Source organism: Pan troglodytes, chromosome 10, assembly GCF_028858775.2.
Source record: "Pan troglodytes isolate AG18354 chromosome 10, NHGRI_mPanTro3-v2.0_pri, whole genome shotgun sequence".
NCBI lineage: Eukaryota > Metazoa > Chordata > Mammalia > Primates > Hominidae > Pan > Pan troglodytes.
Window position 1 is genome coordinate 113,291,228 of NC_072408.2, and position 16,795 is coordinate 113,308,022.

The window sequence follows — 16,795 nt, forward strand, 5'->3', positions numbered from 1 at the left end:
CAATAGTTTTTTTAAAAATAATTGTATATGTTGTTAAATATCCAGAATACCTTGTTGGCTAACTTAGTGTATTATTCCATTCTCACACTGCTATAAAGAAATACCTCAGACTGGATAATTTATAAAGAAAAGAGGTTTAACTGGCTCACAACTCTGCAGGCTGTACAGGAAGCATGGCTAGGGAGGCCTCAGGAAAGTTACAATCATGGCAGAAGGCAAAGGGGAAGCAGGCACATCTTAAACGGCCAGAGCAGGAGGAAGAGAGAGAAGGGGGAGGTGCTACACACTTTAAAACAACCAGTTCCTGTGAGAACTCACTCACTATCATGAGAACAGCGAGGGGGAAATCCACCCCATGATCCAATCTCCTCCCACCAGGTTCTTCCTCCAACACTGGGGATTTGACACGAGATTTGGGTGGGGACACAAATCTAAACCATATCACTTAGGTAAGTATATTTTAGGTTCATTGAGATTAGGAAACATGCCCTGCTGATTTACTTAACCCCAAAGCACCCAGCATAGCACTTTGCATATAATATGGTATCCACTTACGATGTTTGAGGAATCCTTTATTAAATAAAGGATTTTACATATTCATTGGTCTTGTTGGAAATTGTACTGACATAACAAGTCAAACTCACTACTCCCAGAATAAGTGTAATTTATTCTTCCTAGTAAATATCAGAAATGAGATGCCTCATTTTTATCTAAACTGGCACCAGGAGTTTCAACACCTAAGACTCATAGCTCCCCAACCCTAACTGATCACACAGGCCCACTAAAGCTTCTTCAGCCATAATAACTAAATATAGTCATCCCTCAGTATATGCTGGGAATTGGTTCCAGGACCCCTGCATATATTCAAGTCCCACAGTTGGGCCTGTAAAACCCAAATATATGAAAAGTTGTCCCTCTGTGGCGAAGGGCTCACATTCCGCAAATGCTGTATTTTCGATTCACATCTCATTGAAGAAAAATCCCCATATAAGTGGACCTGCACAGTTAAGACCTGTGTTATTCAAGGGTCAACTGTATACATGCCCACCCACATCCATCCCAGGCACAAATGAAAACCTGCCTTGACAGCCCCAGGGAAACCTATTCGGTCATTTTTAAGTTACTGTTGTGGGCTCAAAACTGTGTGGGGCACTTTAGGGGATAGAAAGTAAATGAATCCCTTGACTAATGCCCATGAGGAGTTGACTGACACCTGAAGCAAAAAGATGGATACGAAGGATTACATAGTTAAATGCTAAATTATATGGGAGAAACCACTAAAAATATAGAGGTTTAGAGTTTACCATAGACAGGAATAGAATCTTAGAGTTTGAAAAGTCCTTTTAGAAGTCCAGTCTAAATCCATCTTCTAGTATAAGAGTTCTTTTTAGATTATCTTTGGCAGATGGTTTTCCATGTTGATTGTGGCCTGTGAAGGGAGGCCCTTGCTATTTTCTGAGGCAGCCTCTTCTGTAGTAGCACTGTTCTGATAGTTTTCTTGAGTCAGAGGTGCTCAAGAGTTAGTAAGAGTGCTCAAGAGTCTATAAGTTACTGCAGTTAGTCCTGCCTTGTCTTGTGGGCCATACTGAATGAACACATTGCCTTTTCATCACAGCCATCCTCTGTTCAGTATTTAAAGAAAGCCCTCGGATTGACGAAAAGTATAGCAGAGAGAGAAAGGTCTTGAACTCCAACTAGGTGAACTATGTTGTCCCTTTATGTCTTGGCCTCCTTGACACTAATGTGTAAAAGCAGGGAACACAGTGCCTGATGCACAAGCAGGAGGCAGTAAAGGTGAGCTGCGGGCAGGTCTCTCTTGGGTCTTCTCTTGCAGGCTGCCTGGTAAAGGAAGGCCTCAGAGACTAGATGGGGTTCAGGCTTAGAGTCTGGCTTTGATAAAGATGTGAAAGAAAAACAGGGGACAGCAGAGAAGAGCAAATGAATGGACTTGACTGACTGAAATAAAGATAGCATAAAGAAGAAAAACCACGGGGACTGTGGTTTTAATCCGGTAAACGATGGCACCAATCACAAAGCATTTGTGTCTCATTGACTTGAGATGGTGAGATGATGGAAGATCATCTCGAGTGCCTATATTGTTGATTAATTCATCCATTTATTGAGCTTTCACTGTGTGCCAAGCACTGTTCTAAATACTGGAAATACAGAGGTAAACAAGACTGATGGGGTCTCTGTTCTCCCGGGATTTGTGTTCTCCTTGGGGAGGAAACAGACAAAAAAGAAGTAAACAAAAATATAAACCCCAACTACTTAGTAGGCTGAGGCAGGAGGATCACTTGAGCCCAGGAGTTTGAGACCAGCCTGGGCAGTATAGCAAGACTCCATTTCAAGAAAAAAAATGTGTAAACAAAAATATAAACAGGATAATTGAAGGTAATGATAAGTGCCATATATGAAGAATGATATAAAAGAGTGGATGGTTTAGAGGTGGGGGTGTGTACTTTAGATCATGATCAGGAACAGCCTCTCGGAGGAAGCGACATTGAGCTGAGACACGAAGGATACAAAGGAGCCAGCCAAGCAAAAGTCTGGGAGGATTTAGTTATAGGCAGAGAGAACCATTAGGGTAAGAGTTCTGAGGCACGAATAAGCTTGGTATATTCAAGGAACAGAAAAAAGGCCAGTCTGGCCAGGCATATGCCTGACAAGCAGCATAGTATGAGACTTGGGGAGTGAGAGAAGGTTGATGGGGGCATATCCTATAGGGCCTTTTGGCTAAAAGAAAGGAGATTAGACTTTACTCCAGATATGCTGGGAACCAACAGAACTGTTGGATGGTGGGTGTCTTGGTCCATTTTCTGCTGCTGTGACAAAATACCACTGACTGGATAATTTATAAAGAAAAGAAGTTTATTTGGCTTATGGTTCTAAAGACTTGGAAGTGGAGGAGCGTGGCACCAGCATCTGGAGAGGATCATCCCGTGGCAGACAGGCAGAGGGGCAGGAGAACTTGCTTTTATAACCAAACCAGTCCTGAGATAAGTAACCCATGTCTGTAATAATGGCATTAATCCATTCATGGGAATGGAGTCCTTATGACCTAACCACCTCTTAAAGGCCCCATATCAATTAAATCTCAACATGAGTTTTGGTGGGTACATACAAACCATAAAAATGAATATAAGCAAAGGAGTGACGAGATCTAACTTACAACTTCTAGAGCTCACTGTGGATTCTATATGAAAAGTGGATTGGAACGGGCAAGGAAGGGGGCAGGGAGACCATTGCAGTGGTCCAGGCAAGAAAGGGTGGTGGCTTGGACTAGGACAGCAGCAGTGGAAAAATAGAGAGAAGTGACTGGATTCTGGACATACTCTGGAGATAGAGCCAACAGGACTTGCTTATGGCTTGGATGGATGTTGCAAGAGGAAAAGACAGGAGTTGAGATGAAGTTTGTGGCCTGAGCAACTGATAATGCTATTTACCAAGATGGGAGCAATTGGGTAAAGAATAGTTTTTTGGCATTAGACAAGGGCAGAGGTTGAGAGTTTGGGCCTCATGTTGAGATGATTAGACTCCAAGTGAAGATACAGGTTGGCAATTGGGTATAGAGTCTAGAGCTCCAGGGAGAGATTTGGGCTAGAGAAAAAATTGAGGAATCATTTGCATGCTGTTTATCTCCACATTTATAGTATTTTACTTTTTGTGTATTGATCATTTATAAGCACTTTTATCTATATTTCATCCTTTAACTGGTACAGTTCCAGTTTGTGTTGTTATTCCTACTATAAAGAGTAAGGAGATTGGCCAGGCGCGGTGGCTCACGCCTGTAATCCCAGCAGTTTGGGAGGCCGAGGCGGGCAGATCACGAGGTCAAGAGATCGAGACTGTCCTGGCTAACATGGTGAAACCCCATCTCTACTAAAAATACAAAAAATTAGCTGGGCGTGGTGGCAGGTGCCTGTAGTCCCAGCTACTCGGGAGACTGAGGCAGGAGAATGATGTGAACCTGGGAGGCGGAGCTTGCAGCGAGCCTAGATTGGGCCACTGCACTCCAGCCTGGGGTCAGAGGGAGACTCCGTCTCAAAAAAAAAAGAGTAAGGAGATTGAGGTTCAGGGGAGGTGAGTAGCATGCCTCCTACAGCTTGGTGCTGGCAGAGCCCACATTTGAATCCAGGATTTTGATTCTGAGCATATGGCTCATTTGGTTAAATCTGGTTAAAGGTGGCTCTTTTCTCTTCTTGTATCTTACTCTGCTCCTGAGATTGCCATATTCCCAGAGATTTCTCGTTGGAAAGACACTACGTTTTCTGAGGATGAATCCTGCTGTTTTTTAGTATTATTTTCTGTCTCCTCCTTAAGATGAGCATCTTCTCAAAATTCCCATTCTTCCTGGATAAGCAGCTTTACAGCTGCCACAAATCCAGAATAAATACTACCCTCATACAGCATGTCGCACAAATGCCTGCCAAAGCCCCATATTAAGATGTACTCCTAAAATAAAGCTGTATTTTCTGGTGTCCCTTTCCTTCTAAAATCAGCTTATTGTAAAACACTATCCCCACTCCCTTCTTTAACTGGTCCTCTGGTCAGGCTTTAGTGGCCTTGTGTAAAATTCAAAATCTATCAGGATTTCAAACAGATGTAAAAGGAAGTAAATTTCTGAGCCCTCAACTTTGACAGTTCTCCCAATTTATTTGGCTAGATGTGACAGTAAAAGCCACAAAAAGAGGGCACTTGAAGAAAATGTTTTGGCCACAGTGTTTACAGTTAGTGCACTTGGAACCTTCACATGCCAGGCACAGATGGCAGGTGTCTGTAAGGAGCCACACAATAACCCAGTGCTTAGTGTGGGCCCTAAGGGGAACTGCATTAGGCCTAAAGGAGTTGGATATTGGCAAGTAAAATGTGAGTGAAACAGAAAATGTAGTCCACAACATCAGTTATGCTATTTGTAGTTGTCATGAAATAAGCTGATAAAAATGTCAAAATGTTGAGTTTTCAGGGTATATGTGTCACACCACGATTCCTGCAGAGGTTTGTTTGTTTGTTTGTTTCTGTTTTGGTCCAGATACATGCCAGAATAAGAGCAGTGGTTAGTTGAACTTAGTTTTTAATCCTGAGATGTAGAATTGTTTGGAAATCCTGTTTTTTTCTCTCCTGCAAGTTGACACATACGTATTATCTATGAGAAAATTTAAAAATTCTTTTGATTTAGTATACCTTTGTGCATATTATTTTTCTCTCTCCATTTAGAGCATTAAATGTATTGTTCTGGGTGTTCAGAAAGTAACATGGCCCTGCAGATTGTCTGATTTTTGTCTTTTCTTAAAAGCTTACTTCGACAAAGCTGTTGTTAGGGATTCTTTCTGTATATGAATTGTGTGTAGATCACATTTCTGTGCCCAATGCCTCTTCAGATATCCTAACAATTAAAGGAGACTTGAAAATTTAGTTTCACAGAACATGTGCATCTGTCCCGCTCAAGCCTGATCACTTCAAAGGTGGTAGGATAATTAGTAGCTAAATGAAACAAACGTAAAGAGGAAGCGGAACAGTGGTAGTTATGTGCTGCATGTGATCACAGAGCTCATGGAGAAGACTGAAGGGGGCAGAATGCGTGGGTCAACTGGAATAAGCGAGTCAATACTGAGTAGTTGGGAATCAACATCAGTGCTGCATGATAAGCAAAGATTGAATGCAGTTAGTCAGAGGAGGCCCACTGGAGAAGTGAAAATGTTTTATCAGTTACAGAGGTGACAGACCCAATAAGCAGCATCACCTTCTGTAACCTCAAAAGTGGAGGAGGACTAAGCAGAGAACCAAGTAATGAGGAACCATGTTTTGTAAAGAAGGTGGCATCACAATTAACATAGACTACTGTGGGCTCAGAAGCAGGCAGGATTCACTCACAGTGTACTTTTTAGATGAGGACATTTCAATACAGTCTTCTACTGAGACATTCAAAGAATCTTAATGAAGTACAACCTTCCTTTGGGCATTGTGAGGTCAGTTATATATCTTATCAGTAAATGTGCAGTGAGTCTGCATCCCCCAAAAGAGCTGGACCTTTGATTAAGAATCTCTAGAGCCGTTCATCCTTTAGTAGTATGCAAAATGCTGGCCAAGGTGAAATGATTTAGTAATAACCTTCTATACATCAAAGTTGTGAATTTGTCTTTTGTTTATTTACAAAGGCAGGAAAGTTTAGTTTTGTTTTAAATTCATTTGGGGAGAAATATGTAAACCCTGAAGTCTTGAGCTCATTTCCCAAGTGGTCTAGACTTCTAGGTATTTTCAAGTGAAGCCATGACTTATCTGGTTGAGGCATAATGATGTTCCAAAGGGAAAACAGAGCTGAACATGGGTGTGGAATGTTCTATGTGTCGCTGTATATTCTAATCATTTTTATAGATAGAGTTAAAGATAGGAAGAGACATTCACATATGCTGATTGAAATTATGTTTGGAATTAGACTTTTTATTAAAATCAAAATAACACATGTAAGCCTCTTCAACTGTGTTGTAAATTCTAATGGAGGGAACTCATCAAGGGCAAATATTTTTATCTTGAGCCTTGTTTTCTCTGATGATTAGTACATTTATTAGAAGATTAACTACTCCTTTTAAAAAAAATCTTTGACAAAAATTATCTGACAGCCTAAGGAATTCTCAAGTTCCATTTCAGTGTTCAGGCAAACCAAATTATTATATTTCCAGATTTCCTCTTCTTTTGCTGCCATTCACAATGAAGGAGGAAAAAGCGGACTCCTTTGATGTGGAGAGAGAAAAAAAAAAGCAATATATCACTTCCCTGAAAGAACATTTCTCAGTCTCTCATGTGAAAAAGGATTAGCACCTCCAACAAAGGTCCTGTGGATCACAGCATCGGGCAGCAATACCAAGCAGTACTCCTAAGGAGAGGAAAAACTGTATTTGAGCAAGAGTGTTTGTCCTGGCAAACAGAAGCTTTTTAATAACTGCAAATCTGAGATAATGGCATACGCTCCCTAAATCCTTAAGGACCAGACAGCTAGTTTAAATGGAGTGAAGTCAACTTTTGTTTTACAATAGAAGTCTAGTCTTATCAAAATATAGTTTTTTCACTTAATGGTTTAGTCTGCCTATCTGTGGTTGATAAGGATTATGCGTATATGGATAAAATCGTTTGGAAGATTCATCATTGACCCTCTCTTATACAAGAAAAGTTCCATTATAAGGTCACTTGCTTCCATTTTGCACTAATAAGTTATTCAATAACCTGCAGAATTAATTTATTAAGATTTTGATTGAATGTTTCTTAGAAGAAAAGAAAACCTGCCCTGACTTTCCAACACATTAAAGAATCTTTTTACAGTAGATATAAAGAGGCTGTGGGAAGTAAGAAAATGGTAATTCATGTGTGATAGAAAAGCCAAGGAGAAAGTTTATCTGTTAAACAAGGTTTGGTTTAAAAGTTTGGTTTTGCTAGACCTTCATTTGTTAGTCCTTTTTTCTGTATTATGCTTTCTAAAATTGAGACAGTGAAAAGAACCTGATTTAAAGTAATAATAATAATACCTTGTACTCATGTAGTACTTGAGACTGTCTAAAATCCTCTCTGCAAGTCCACAGCTTTAAACAGTCTGGATAGCTTTGGCTCTCTGCTTTGCTTGATCCTGCTTGAATGGAAGTTTCTAAGTGGGAGGGGAGAAGGAGGCTGGTAGGGCTATCCGTATGAGCCCCATCATAAGGTGTATGATGCCAAACGATCCATCAGAGTTTCAGTCCAAAACCAAAACTCCAGCAGCTCTTACTTTAATGTTATTAAATCAGGGTTTCTTCGTCCACACAGATACCTTATTGGAAGAAGATTTTATGGAATTGACTTTTTTAGGAACAAATTTTGGTCTTCAGTAGCTCGCCAGTAACCCTCTGACCTTTCAGTAAATATCCAACTAAAGCTTTGAAATTAGGGTATTTAGTGTTTTATGGCCCAGAATAAAAATCTCCAATTCTGTTTCCAAATAGTGTAGCCTCAACACATTTTATTAAGCTCTTGACACATTCAGCCGTGTGTATTTTGTAAAGTTCCTATGGTTATTGTTTTACAATAGCTGCTTGCAAAAGCATTGTAAGGGTTTCAATTAATCAGCCCTTTGTGTGCTTCAGACTATGCAAATTTATCACATCAAACCATTCAACTGCTCATGGGAAAGCCGTGTAAAAACTGTATTGTCTTCTAGCGCCTCCTCTCATTTAGAGTGATGTTTTAATAAGAAAGCTAATCAAGTTTTCTTATGCATTATTTATCTGTTAACATGTAAGGAAGAGCCGAATTAAAATTATGTCAACCGGTATATGGCAAGTGATGTGATAGATCTGGAAATGATTCAACAACAGAACAAAGCCAATATGATTCAACAGTTTTTGTCTACTCCCCTCCCTCTGGGGATTATTTAAGGTGGTGGTGTGAAAAATAAAAGGAGGTTAATTCGATAGCTGGAAAAGGGGAGGGGAAGAAAGGAATAACCACCTGTGTTAGCCTTAACATTTTGATTTAGAGATTTCATTTCTGAATGTATAAAGGCTCATTGAGATGAGTTTACTCAAAGCAAACCATTTCTTAATAGGAACAGTCAAACTTGAAAGCATTCCTACTGCTTCTTTGGCCCCATTTACCACCATATTCATCAGCAGTAAACTATTCCCCAATAGATATCTGCAACCCCAGGCCTCGTGAAAGTTATCAGCAGACAGTGTCTTGATGATGTTAAATGACCTGCACAACCCAGGAAGGAGTGAACTGCTTTTCTGCCTCTCCAGCCAAAGTTAGTGCAACTGCAACTGCTCCTTCTATTCATTAAGTTGGTCTCCTTTGCTTTGCTAGTTTGCTTCCTGCTGAGAGTAATTAGGTTTCTTATATAATAATAATTCCTTGTATTTAGATGCAGCCTTTCTCTAAGGACCTTAAAGTACCTCTCAGACATTAGCTCATCTGTTCTTCTAACACAATTGCTTCATGAGATAGGTGCTAATTATTCCCGTTACAAAGAGCAAACAACTAAGGCTCACCAGAAAGTGGTGCTTCCCCCGCACCCCCAAAGTAACATATCAGTGGAACAGCATTGAGTCAAATTAAAGTCACCCAATTCCTCGATTCACCTGCTCTACATAGGTCTAAGAGTCCAAGGGGTGATGAATTTTTTACAGATGGCATTTCCCCCACATTTATAAACCTCACTAATACTGGGCACTGGTTGAGTGTTCATCCCTTACTAAACACAGCTCTCTTCTTGCACTGTGACTGATGGAGAAAAACCACAGCATCATTTCACCATTTGGTGTAAGGAGTGTAAAACTGTGCAGAATAAATAGCCTTGTCCAACTGCTGAGTATCTGCAGAAAGTAAAAGGAGGTAATTTAGACTTTGATTAGGATTATTTCAGCAGACCATCCTGCCAGATGTGCTCCACATCATTTAGAGCATTAGAAAGTGGCAAGCTGAATTGTATAAATGTATACAATATATTTACGAAGTTTTCAATATTCACTCAGATGACTTGACATAAGCTACCTCCGCCTATCTGGAGTTGGGGCCCTGAACCTCTACTTCCCCAGCAATTGAGGGAAATGATTCTTTTTCTCTTTCCTCACTCAGAAAAGGAAGAGTAATAATATATATTAACCTCAGAGGGGTAAATTTAATTCAAATGTGATTACACTTAGAAGGTAGACTTGCTAAATAAAAATCTAAAAATTAAAGCAGACTGTAATATTAAAATGAGAACTGGCCATCAGCAAAATTGAAACAATCTACTAGTCAGGTCTCAACACACTGAAGTCACATCAAAAACATCTCTTGAATTAGAGATGGCATTACAGTTGTCTTCTGCAGTTGCCATTTGCTTTCCTGTCTTCATATGCTACTAGAATGTGTTAATTCTTCTTACCATTTTTTTCTTCTTTTCTTCCCTTTTTTTTTCCTGTTTAAGATAGTCCATTACACAGAGACAGTACACTAAAACCAGTATTTTTTAAAGGCCAAAAATAACTTGAATATGTCAGTTGCTGTTTAGAATTAGGAATACTTTTTAAGCCAGGCATGGTGGCTCACACCTTTAATCCCAGCCCTTTGACTTGAGTCCAGGAACTTGAGACCAGCCTGGGCAACATAGTGAGACCTCATCTCTACAAAAAAAAAATTAAAAATTTGCTGGATGTGGTGGCACGCAGCTGGACGTGGTAGTCCCAGCTACTAGGGAGGCTGAAGTGGAAAGATCACTTGAGTGAGCCATGATTGTGCCACTGCACTCCAGCCTGGGCAAGAGAGTGAGACCCTGTCTAAGAAAAGAAAAAATGAGTATGTTTAAAGACAACCAGATGATTCCTGAGATTAACTTGACTTTTCCTGAGCAAGCCTATTCTTAAATGATTTCTATGTTGTTCTGTGAAGCCTTGGAAATAGAAATAACAAATTGGTGTAGGAGCCAGCAGTGTCTGAAGCATGATACAGAGAACTGTGATAGTGGATGTCAGAAGTGCCTCTCCTGAGTGGATCGGCAGTCAGATTTAGACTCCCTCAATTCTTCCCCTTTACAACTAGAAATTAAGATGGATGGTGATGGAATAATATTTTGTCGATTGGGGTATTGGCAGTCCCTTTCTGCTCTAAGTTTCTGTGATTCTATTTTTTTTCTTACTATTTGCATTTGTTAAAAGTTCTATACTGTAGTCTGTGGTCCAATTCCCATTTGGCCCTCCTGAGTGCATTAAATGTTCCTGAGCATGTTAAACTGCTGTATTTGCATTTTATTGCCGGGAGGCTGTGCTGTAAACAATGGGGTTGAGACACCAGCTTGAGCCAGGGGATGAAATTTTATTTTAAAATCTGAAATGCTGTGTAAGCATTTAAGGTATGAATTGGTAATTGTTTCACAACAGCTTCCATTAGATATGGTTTATTTGTAGTCCATCCTCTTTTCAAGGATCCAGGGGAGTGTTAACACATTGAAGCGCACCGCATATCATTTACATTTCAAACCAGTGTTAAGGGAAAATGACCATAACTTTTAAGACTTCTAAATATTGGAATGGACTTTATGCCTCTGTCCCTGGAGAAAACAGTTTTAATCTTTCATTTGAAAATAAGAAAAGAAACCTTCCCGCTGTGATTAAGGATTTGAATAATTCTGAAACAGAGAAATACTGTTAGAAAAAGAAAAGTCTGGTTCTAAGATTGAGAACTCTCTTTCTACCCCTAATGAATTCAGTAAAATACAAACTTTTAAAAATCATCTGTCTAATTTGAGATTCGAGATCATCAAATTCTGTCTAAATATTTTGTTTTAACTTCTAAGCTCATTATGGTCTCTTTGTGTTAACTTGTATTAAAATCTGTCAGCTATGACTGGTCTCATAAGCACAGTCAGCGGACCAGAATAAGTTAATTATTTACTTGTGTCACTAGTGCTCTTCATCTAATGAAATGCACAGCTGTGTTAGATCTGCAGTTGGATGTGTAGCTTCCATTGTTCCGCAAGTCAGCAGAGGGTAGAAGCCGCAATGATGGAGAGCCCTCAGTTCTTTCTGCTGTTCTGGCTTTCTGTGTCGATTTCATGGATCTTTTATCATTCACTTTCACACAAAACAAACAACACAGGGCTGTCTGCTATGGGAACCATCTTGGCATATAAAAGGGTTTTCAGGGCCTGAAGTAATTTTAAGTCAGCTAAGATTTAATTTTTGACTTACAGGTGCCCTTGGTTCAGATATTGCCAAAGCAGTTCCTATAATGGAAGGAAAAAAATCCGAAAGCTACTTATGTGTATTTTTTTTAACAAAATGTCAGAAGAGGGCTGATAAGAAAACAACTTCCCCAGAAGGAAGCTCTGCACTAAATATTCTTAATCAGATTTCAAGCAAAGGTATTAGAGATTCACATTTCAGTGGAACGAGCACTTTTTTCATTTTAATAACATAATAAAGTTGAATTTGCTTAATTAAATGTGTCGATTAAAACTGAAAACACAAAATGTAAGTCATCTCTCTCCTTACCCACCCCCTATATAAGTGTGTCATGCTTCCTTGGTCAGTTTCTGCACCTCCTGCCCCTCTCTCCCACCTTCTCTTGATGGAGGGTGGACAGGCAGCTTCCTCCTGAGCAGACGCCAGCCTCCTCCTGCGAACTGCTGCTTAAGGGGTGCCGAGATTTCTCTTTGGTTTTGTTTTTTCAGGGGTATAGCTGAACCCTCCATCTCCTCACCAGCCAAAATTACATTCTCCCCCTAGCGCGTCCCAGAACCGGCCCCTTTAGGGATTGCCATTTTTAACATTTTGTTCACTGCTGAACAATGTTGTTGTCGGTGCACCTAGATTTACAATTTGATCTCTTTCAAAGTAGATTTCCCAGTAGCCCTAGGGTTTTGTCAGATAATTTCAGTGTGGATAAGATGGATTTTTGGAGGGAAGAAAGAAGGCTCACACACTCTGCTTGATTGAAATTCTAACACATTGTAGCTGAATTTGAAATAAAGTGAACTGAATGATTGTTTCTGTTCTTCATGTAGGAAAGCATATATTTATAATAAACAATACCATTTTAACCCAAAAGCCAATTTAAACTAACTACATGCTCTAGAATTCAACTCCACAATATCCATATTGTTGTCAGCTACAATAAATCAGAATATTAATAACCAGTATTACATAGGCAAATGGCATTCTTTTTCTTTTGACTTTAGCTCCTGGTGATTACAACAAATCGCAAACTATTGAAATAGTTTGAATAATTACATAGAATCAAATTGAATGAAATATTTGAGAGCAGTTTCTTTGCAATAGGGGCAGATAGTTAATAACTTTACACACAGAGAAAAGGAATTTTATCTTTTACTACCAATGTAAAAGTGTTTGTTTTCTTAGTCCAATGACACTGTACAATTCTAAATTATGGAGATTGTAGTTAACAATCTAAATTCTATTCCCACTCCTCTTCCCAAAAAAATCAGAGGAATGAAAAACTATTTAGCAACAAAATCCCCTATAGGTTAGAATAATATTAAGGGAATTAATTTAAGAGAATATTAGTAGTGTATAGAGTTGGTAGATTTTTGTTTTGTTGTTTTCATTCTTAGAATTCCATTTCTAATTCTAGCCTTTTTTTTCCAAGAACGATTTGGTATTTAATTTTCTTGTTCAACTTTACAATTTCAATCAAAGATCACTTTCCTAATGGGCTGTAAGCTATAGGAATTAAAATTCCTTTGGGCAGTTTAGACTCAGCCAGGGGAAGCCCCGGCAAAAATCAGCCAACCAGCCAGAGCACTGCAGCCTATATAGGTGGACCTGTTAGCACATCAGCCACACACAGGTACTTCTTGTCACTGGTTTTTCAAACCACATTGTAAGCACACTCCTCATCCAATCATTTCTGTGTTTGGGGGTCAGAGAACTTGGATTCCTATAACTCGGGTGTAGAACCCAGGAGATCACGAACTAGCTAATGAGGAGCAAAACTGCTGCTGACTTAAAGCTTCAGGTATGGCCACAGGCCTGGGGTCCAGTGAAGCTGCTGCTCTTCAGTCTCTGTGGCACAGGAGGGTGGGCAGGCAGCCCAACAGCACCATTGTGTGCTATGCCGGCAGCACAGTCCACAGGCTGCAGTGCCTTTCGCAAGGAGAGTCGCTTTTGAACTGTTTGTCAAGCAGGATTGTTGAAAATCACTTTTGTTGCTCTTGATAGAGGCCATGGGGAAGATTTTAGAGCAGTGGAAATAGAGATAGCAGCGGGGAGATCCCAATTAAGTACTGTATTCTTCCTTTCTGCCAACTTGCTTTATGTGGCATGAAATCTTCTCTCCCCCAGGTGTTTGTGGCTTGATCGTCCCCCAGGAAGACATGCCATTTTGTGATTCTGGCATCTGTCCGGACATCATCATGAACCCACACGGCTTCCCATCACGAATGACGGTCAGTGACCTGTAGGTTTTTCAGAGGCACTGCCTTTAAGGAAGAAGCAGGCAGTTAGTTTAGTTAGAGTGAGTGGAGGTGACGAGGACTCTGAAGCTGTTTTTTCAGATAGAGCTGTTTTGCCCCTTGCCAGATAAACAGGCTTCCAGCCCCTAACGATTCTGGGCCACTCCCCTCTACATAAAGAATGAGGAGCACGTCTATACCTCCCTTTGATAGTGGAGTCTTCTGAGTGATGAATTTACCCCTCAGCAAAAGATAACCCCTTGTCTTGAACCTAAATGGATCTCCCTTTCAGTGATTATTTTTGGTGATCCTGGCTCCACCTCTTACCAGCTGTGTGGCCTTGGACAAGTTGCTTATCCTTCCCATACTTCAGTTTCTTCATCTGTAAAATGAAGAAATATAGGACCTATCTCATATAGGGGTATTGAGAGGCGTAAAATTAGATCACACATGTCAAGCTTAAATACTGCTTCTATTAATTTATTACTGTTATTAATAGTGGTCGTGGGGAAATGAGCTGGAGATAAATAAGCAGAGAGAGTGCTTGTGCCACAGGGAGGTGCTCACTTAATTTGTTCACATCCCGCAGGTGGGGAAGCTCATTGAGCTGCTGGCTGGCAAGGCCGGTGTGCTGGACGGCAGATTCCACTACGGCACTGCGTTTGGAGGCAGTAAAGTGAAGGATGTGTGTGAGGACCTCGTTCGCCATGGTTATAACTACTTGGGGAAAGACTATGTTACATCCGGCATCACAGGGTAAGCATGCGATTGAGCTATTTTAAAGAAAAAGAATGGTTTTACTAGGATAGGGGAGACAAAGCCTTAAGGTATACTCTATTAAGTATACCTTCAGGCAAGCTTGTACAGCCCGTGGGCGGCATGTGGCCCAGGACGGCTTCGAATGCGGTCTGACACAAATTCATAAACTTTTTTTAAAAACATTATGAGAGTTTTTCATGATTTCTTTTAGCTCATCAGCTATCATTTGTGTTAGTGTATTTTATGTGTGGCCCAAGACAATTCTTCTTCTTCCCGTATGACCCAGGGAAGCCAAAAGATCGGACACCCCTGCCTTAAGATGTAAGCATTAAGGCTATATGCCTTAAGCTTTATTTTTTTAAGAAACTGGAGACAAGAAAATCTGACTTTAGAAAACTAACAATTGAGGAGTGCTGTTTGTACTGGTAAGATTATAATTTGGAAAGTAGATTTTTGGTAGGCCAAAGCTGGTGGATCGCCCAGGAGTTTGAGGCTAGCCTGGGCAATATAGTGAGACCTCGTCTCAAAAAATATAAAGTAGAAAAGATTTAATTTACCAAAATATGATTTCTACCCTATGCCTACTTTTAAGGAACACACCAATTACATATAATGCAAAGTTTTCCTTTAACTGTTGAACTTTCCCTGCAATTATGTGATGAGTATCAGAATAATAAATGCTTTGACAGATAGACCAAGGCCTAACATTTGTGCATGTGTTCACTAAAGATGTGCTAAGCACCTACCTAATATGTGCTAGGCACTGAGTATATACCAATAAATACAGTAGACATGGTCCCAGTTCTATGGAGCTGACCGTTTAGGTGTGTTGCTAGACATTAAAAAATAATAGACACAAGGTAACTTCTCAGTAGGGCCTACTGTTACCATCTAATTTAAAACTATAACCCCATACTGCCCATTTGCTGCTTTATTTTCCCTGTAGCACTGACCATTTTCAAATATACTACATAGTAATACTATTGCCTGTCTCCCCAACTAGAATGTAACCTCCATGAAAGCAGGGCTGGTCTGTTTTGTTTACTGTTCTATTTCCAGGGCATAGCACAGGGCCTGACACACAGCAGGCACTCCGTAAACATTTATTGAAAAAAGGAATGCAGACAAATAAATACAAGTACATATAGCTCTCACCAAAATGAAGACAGAGTGGGTGAGAAGGCCCTGTGAGGAACTGGCTATGATATTTCAGCTGAGAGATAAAGGGTGAGAAGGATAGGGCATTCGAAGAGTGTTTAAGGGAGAGGAAAAGTTATGTTTGACACTTTGCCAGGGAAAGAGCTTGGTAAGTTCAGGGAACAGGAAGAGGGCAGCCTGGCTGCGGTGCAGTGAAGAGGCAGTACCAGCAGCCCGAGGTGAGGGTGGGGGGGAAGAAGAGCCAGGCGACCAGGCTTGGGAGCTTGTGTTAACCTGTGAGAAACAGATCTCTGCAATGATCGTGAATGACAAGGTTCTGAAGCTGGAATCATCATGGTTTTTAAAAGTTCAAATTAGTTGCCTAAATTAAGACACACTTAGGTATTTAATGCCAGATAAAACTCCAGGACCTAGTGTTTATAGTGTTCTTCTGGGTGTTGTTTTTTGTTTGGTTTTGGGAGTTTTTTTTGTTTTTTGGGTTTGTTTTTTTTTTTTTTTTTTTGAGACAGAGCTTCGCTCTTGTTGCCCAGGCTGGAGTGCAATGGCACTGTCTCAGCTCACTGCAACCTCTGCTTCCCGGGGGGGGTTCAAGCAATTCTCCTGCCTCAGCCTCCCAAGTGGTTGGGACTACAGGCGCAGACCACCACGCCCAGCTAGTTTTTGTATTTTGAGTAGAGATGGGGTTTCGCCAAGTTGGCCAGGCTGGTCTCGAACTCCTGACCTCAAATGATCCACCCGCCTCGGCCTCCCAAAGTGCTGGGATTACAGGCGTGAGCCACCACGCCCTAAGGTTTTAAACCACTTGAACACTAGTGAAACTCAGCATGGAAGCAAATGTAAGAACAGAGCTTGATTTTAGTGCTGCAAATAGACTCTCCAGATGTGATTGAAATTGTTAAAGCCTCTATCTATTAAAAATGTGGAGTGCTTTTAAAAATTGCCTATTAAAACTATAATAATATG

The 16,795-nt window shown here is 40.3% G+C and overlaps 1 protein-coding gene across 2 annotated transcripts in view; it reads left to right on the plus strand.

Moving 5' to 3' along the window:
* The window catches only part of POLR3B (RNA polymerase III subunit B), a 146,946-nt gene that overhangs the window by 118,545 nt on the left and 11,606 nt on the right, over positions 1 to 16,795 (plus strand). For both annotated transcript variants that reach the window (XM_001161567.8, XM_063787089.1), the window contains exons 24-25: positions 13,806 to 13,909; positions 14,505 to 14,671. In XM_001161567.8, coding sequence (XP_001161567.1) covers positions 13,806 to 13,909; positions 14,505 to 14,671 — 271 coding nt within the window. The remainder of the gene's footprint in view (positions 1 to 13,805; positions 13,910 to 14,504; positions 14,672 to 16,795) is intronic.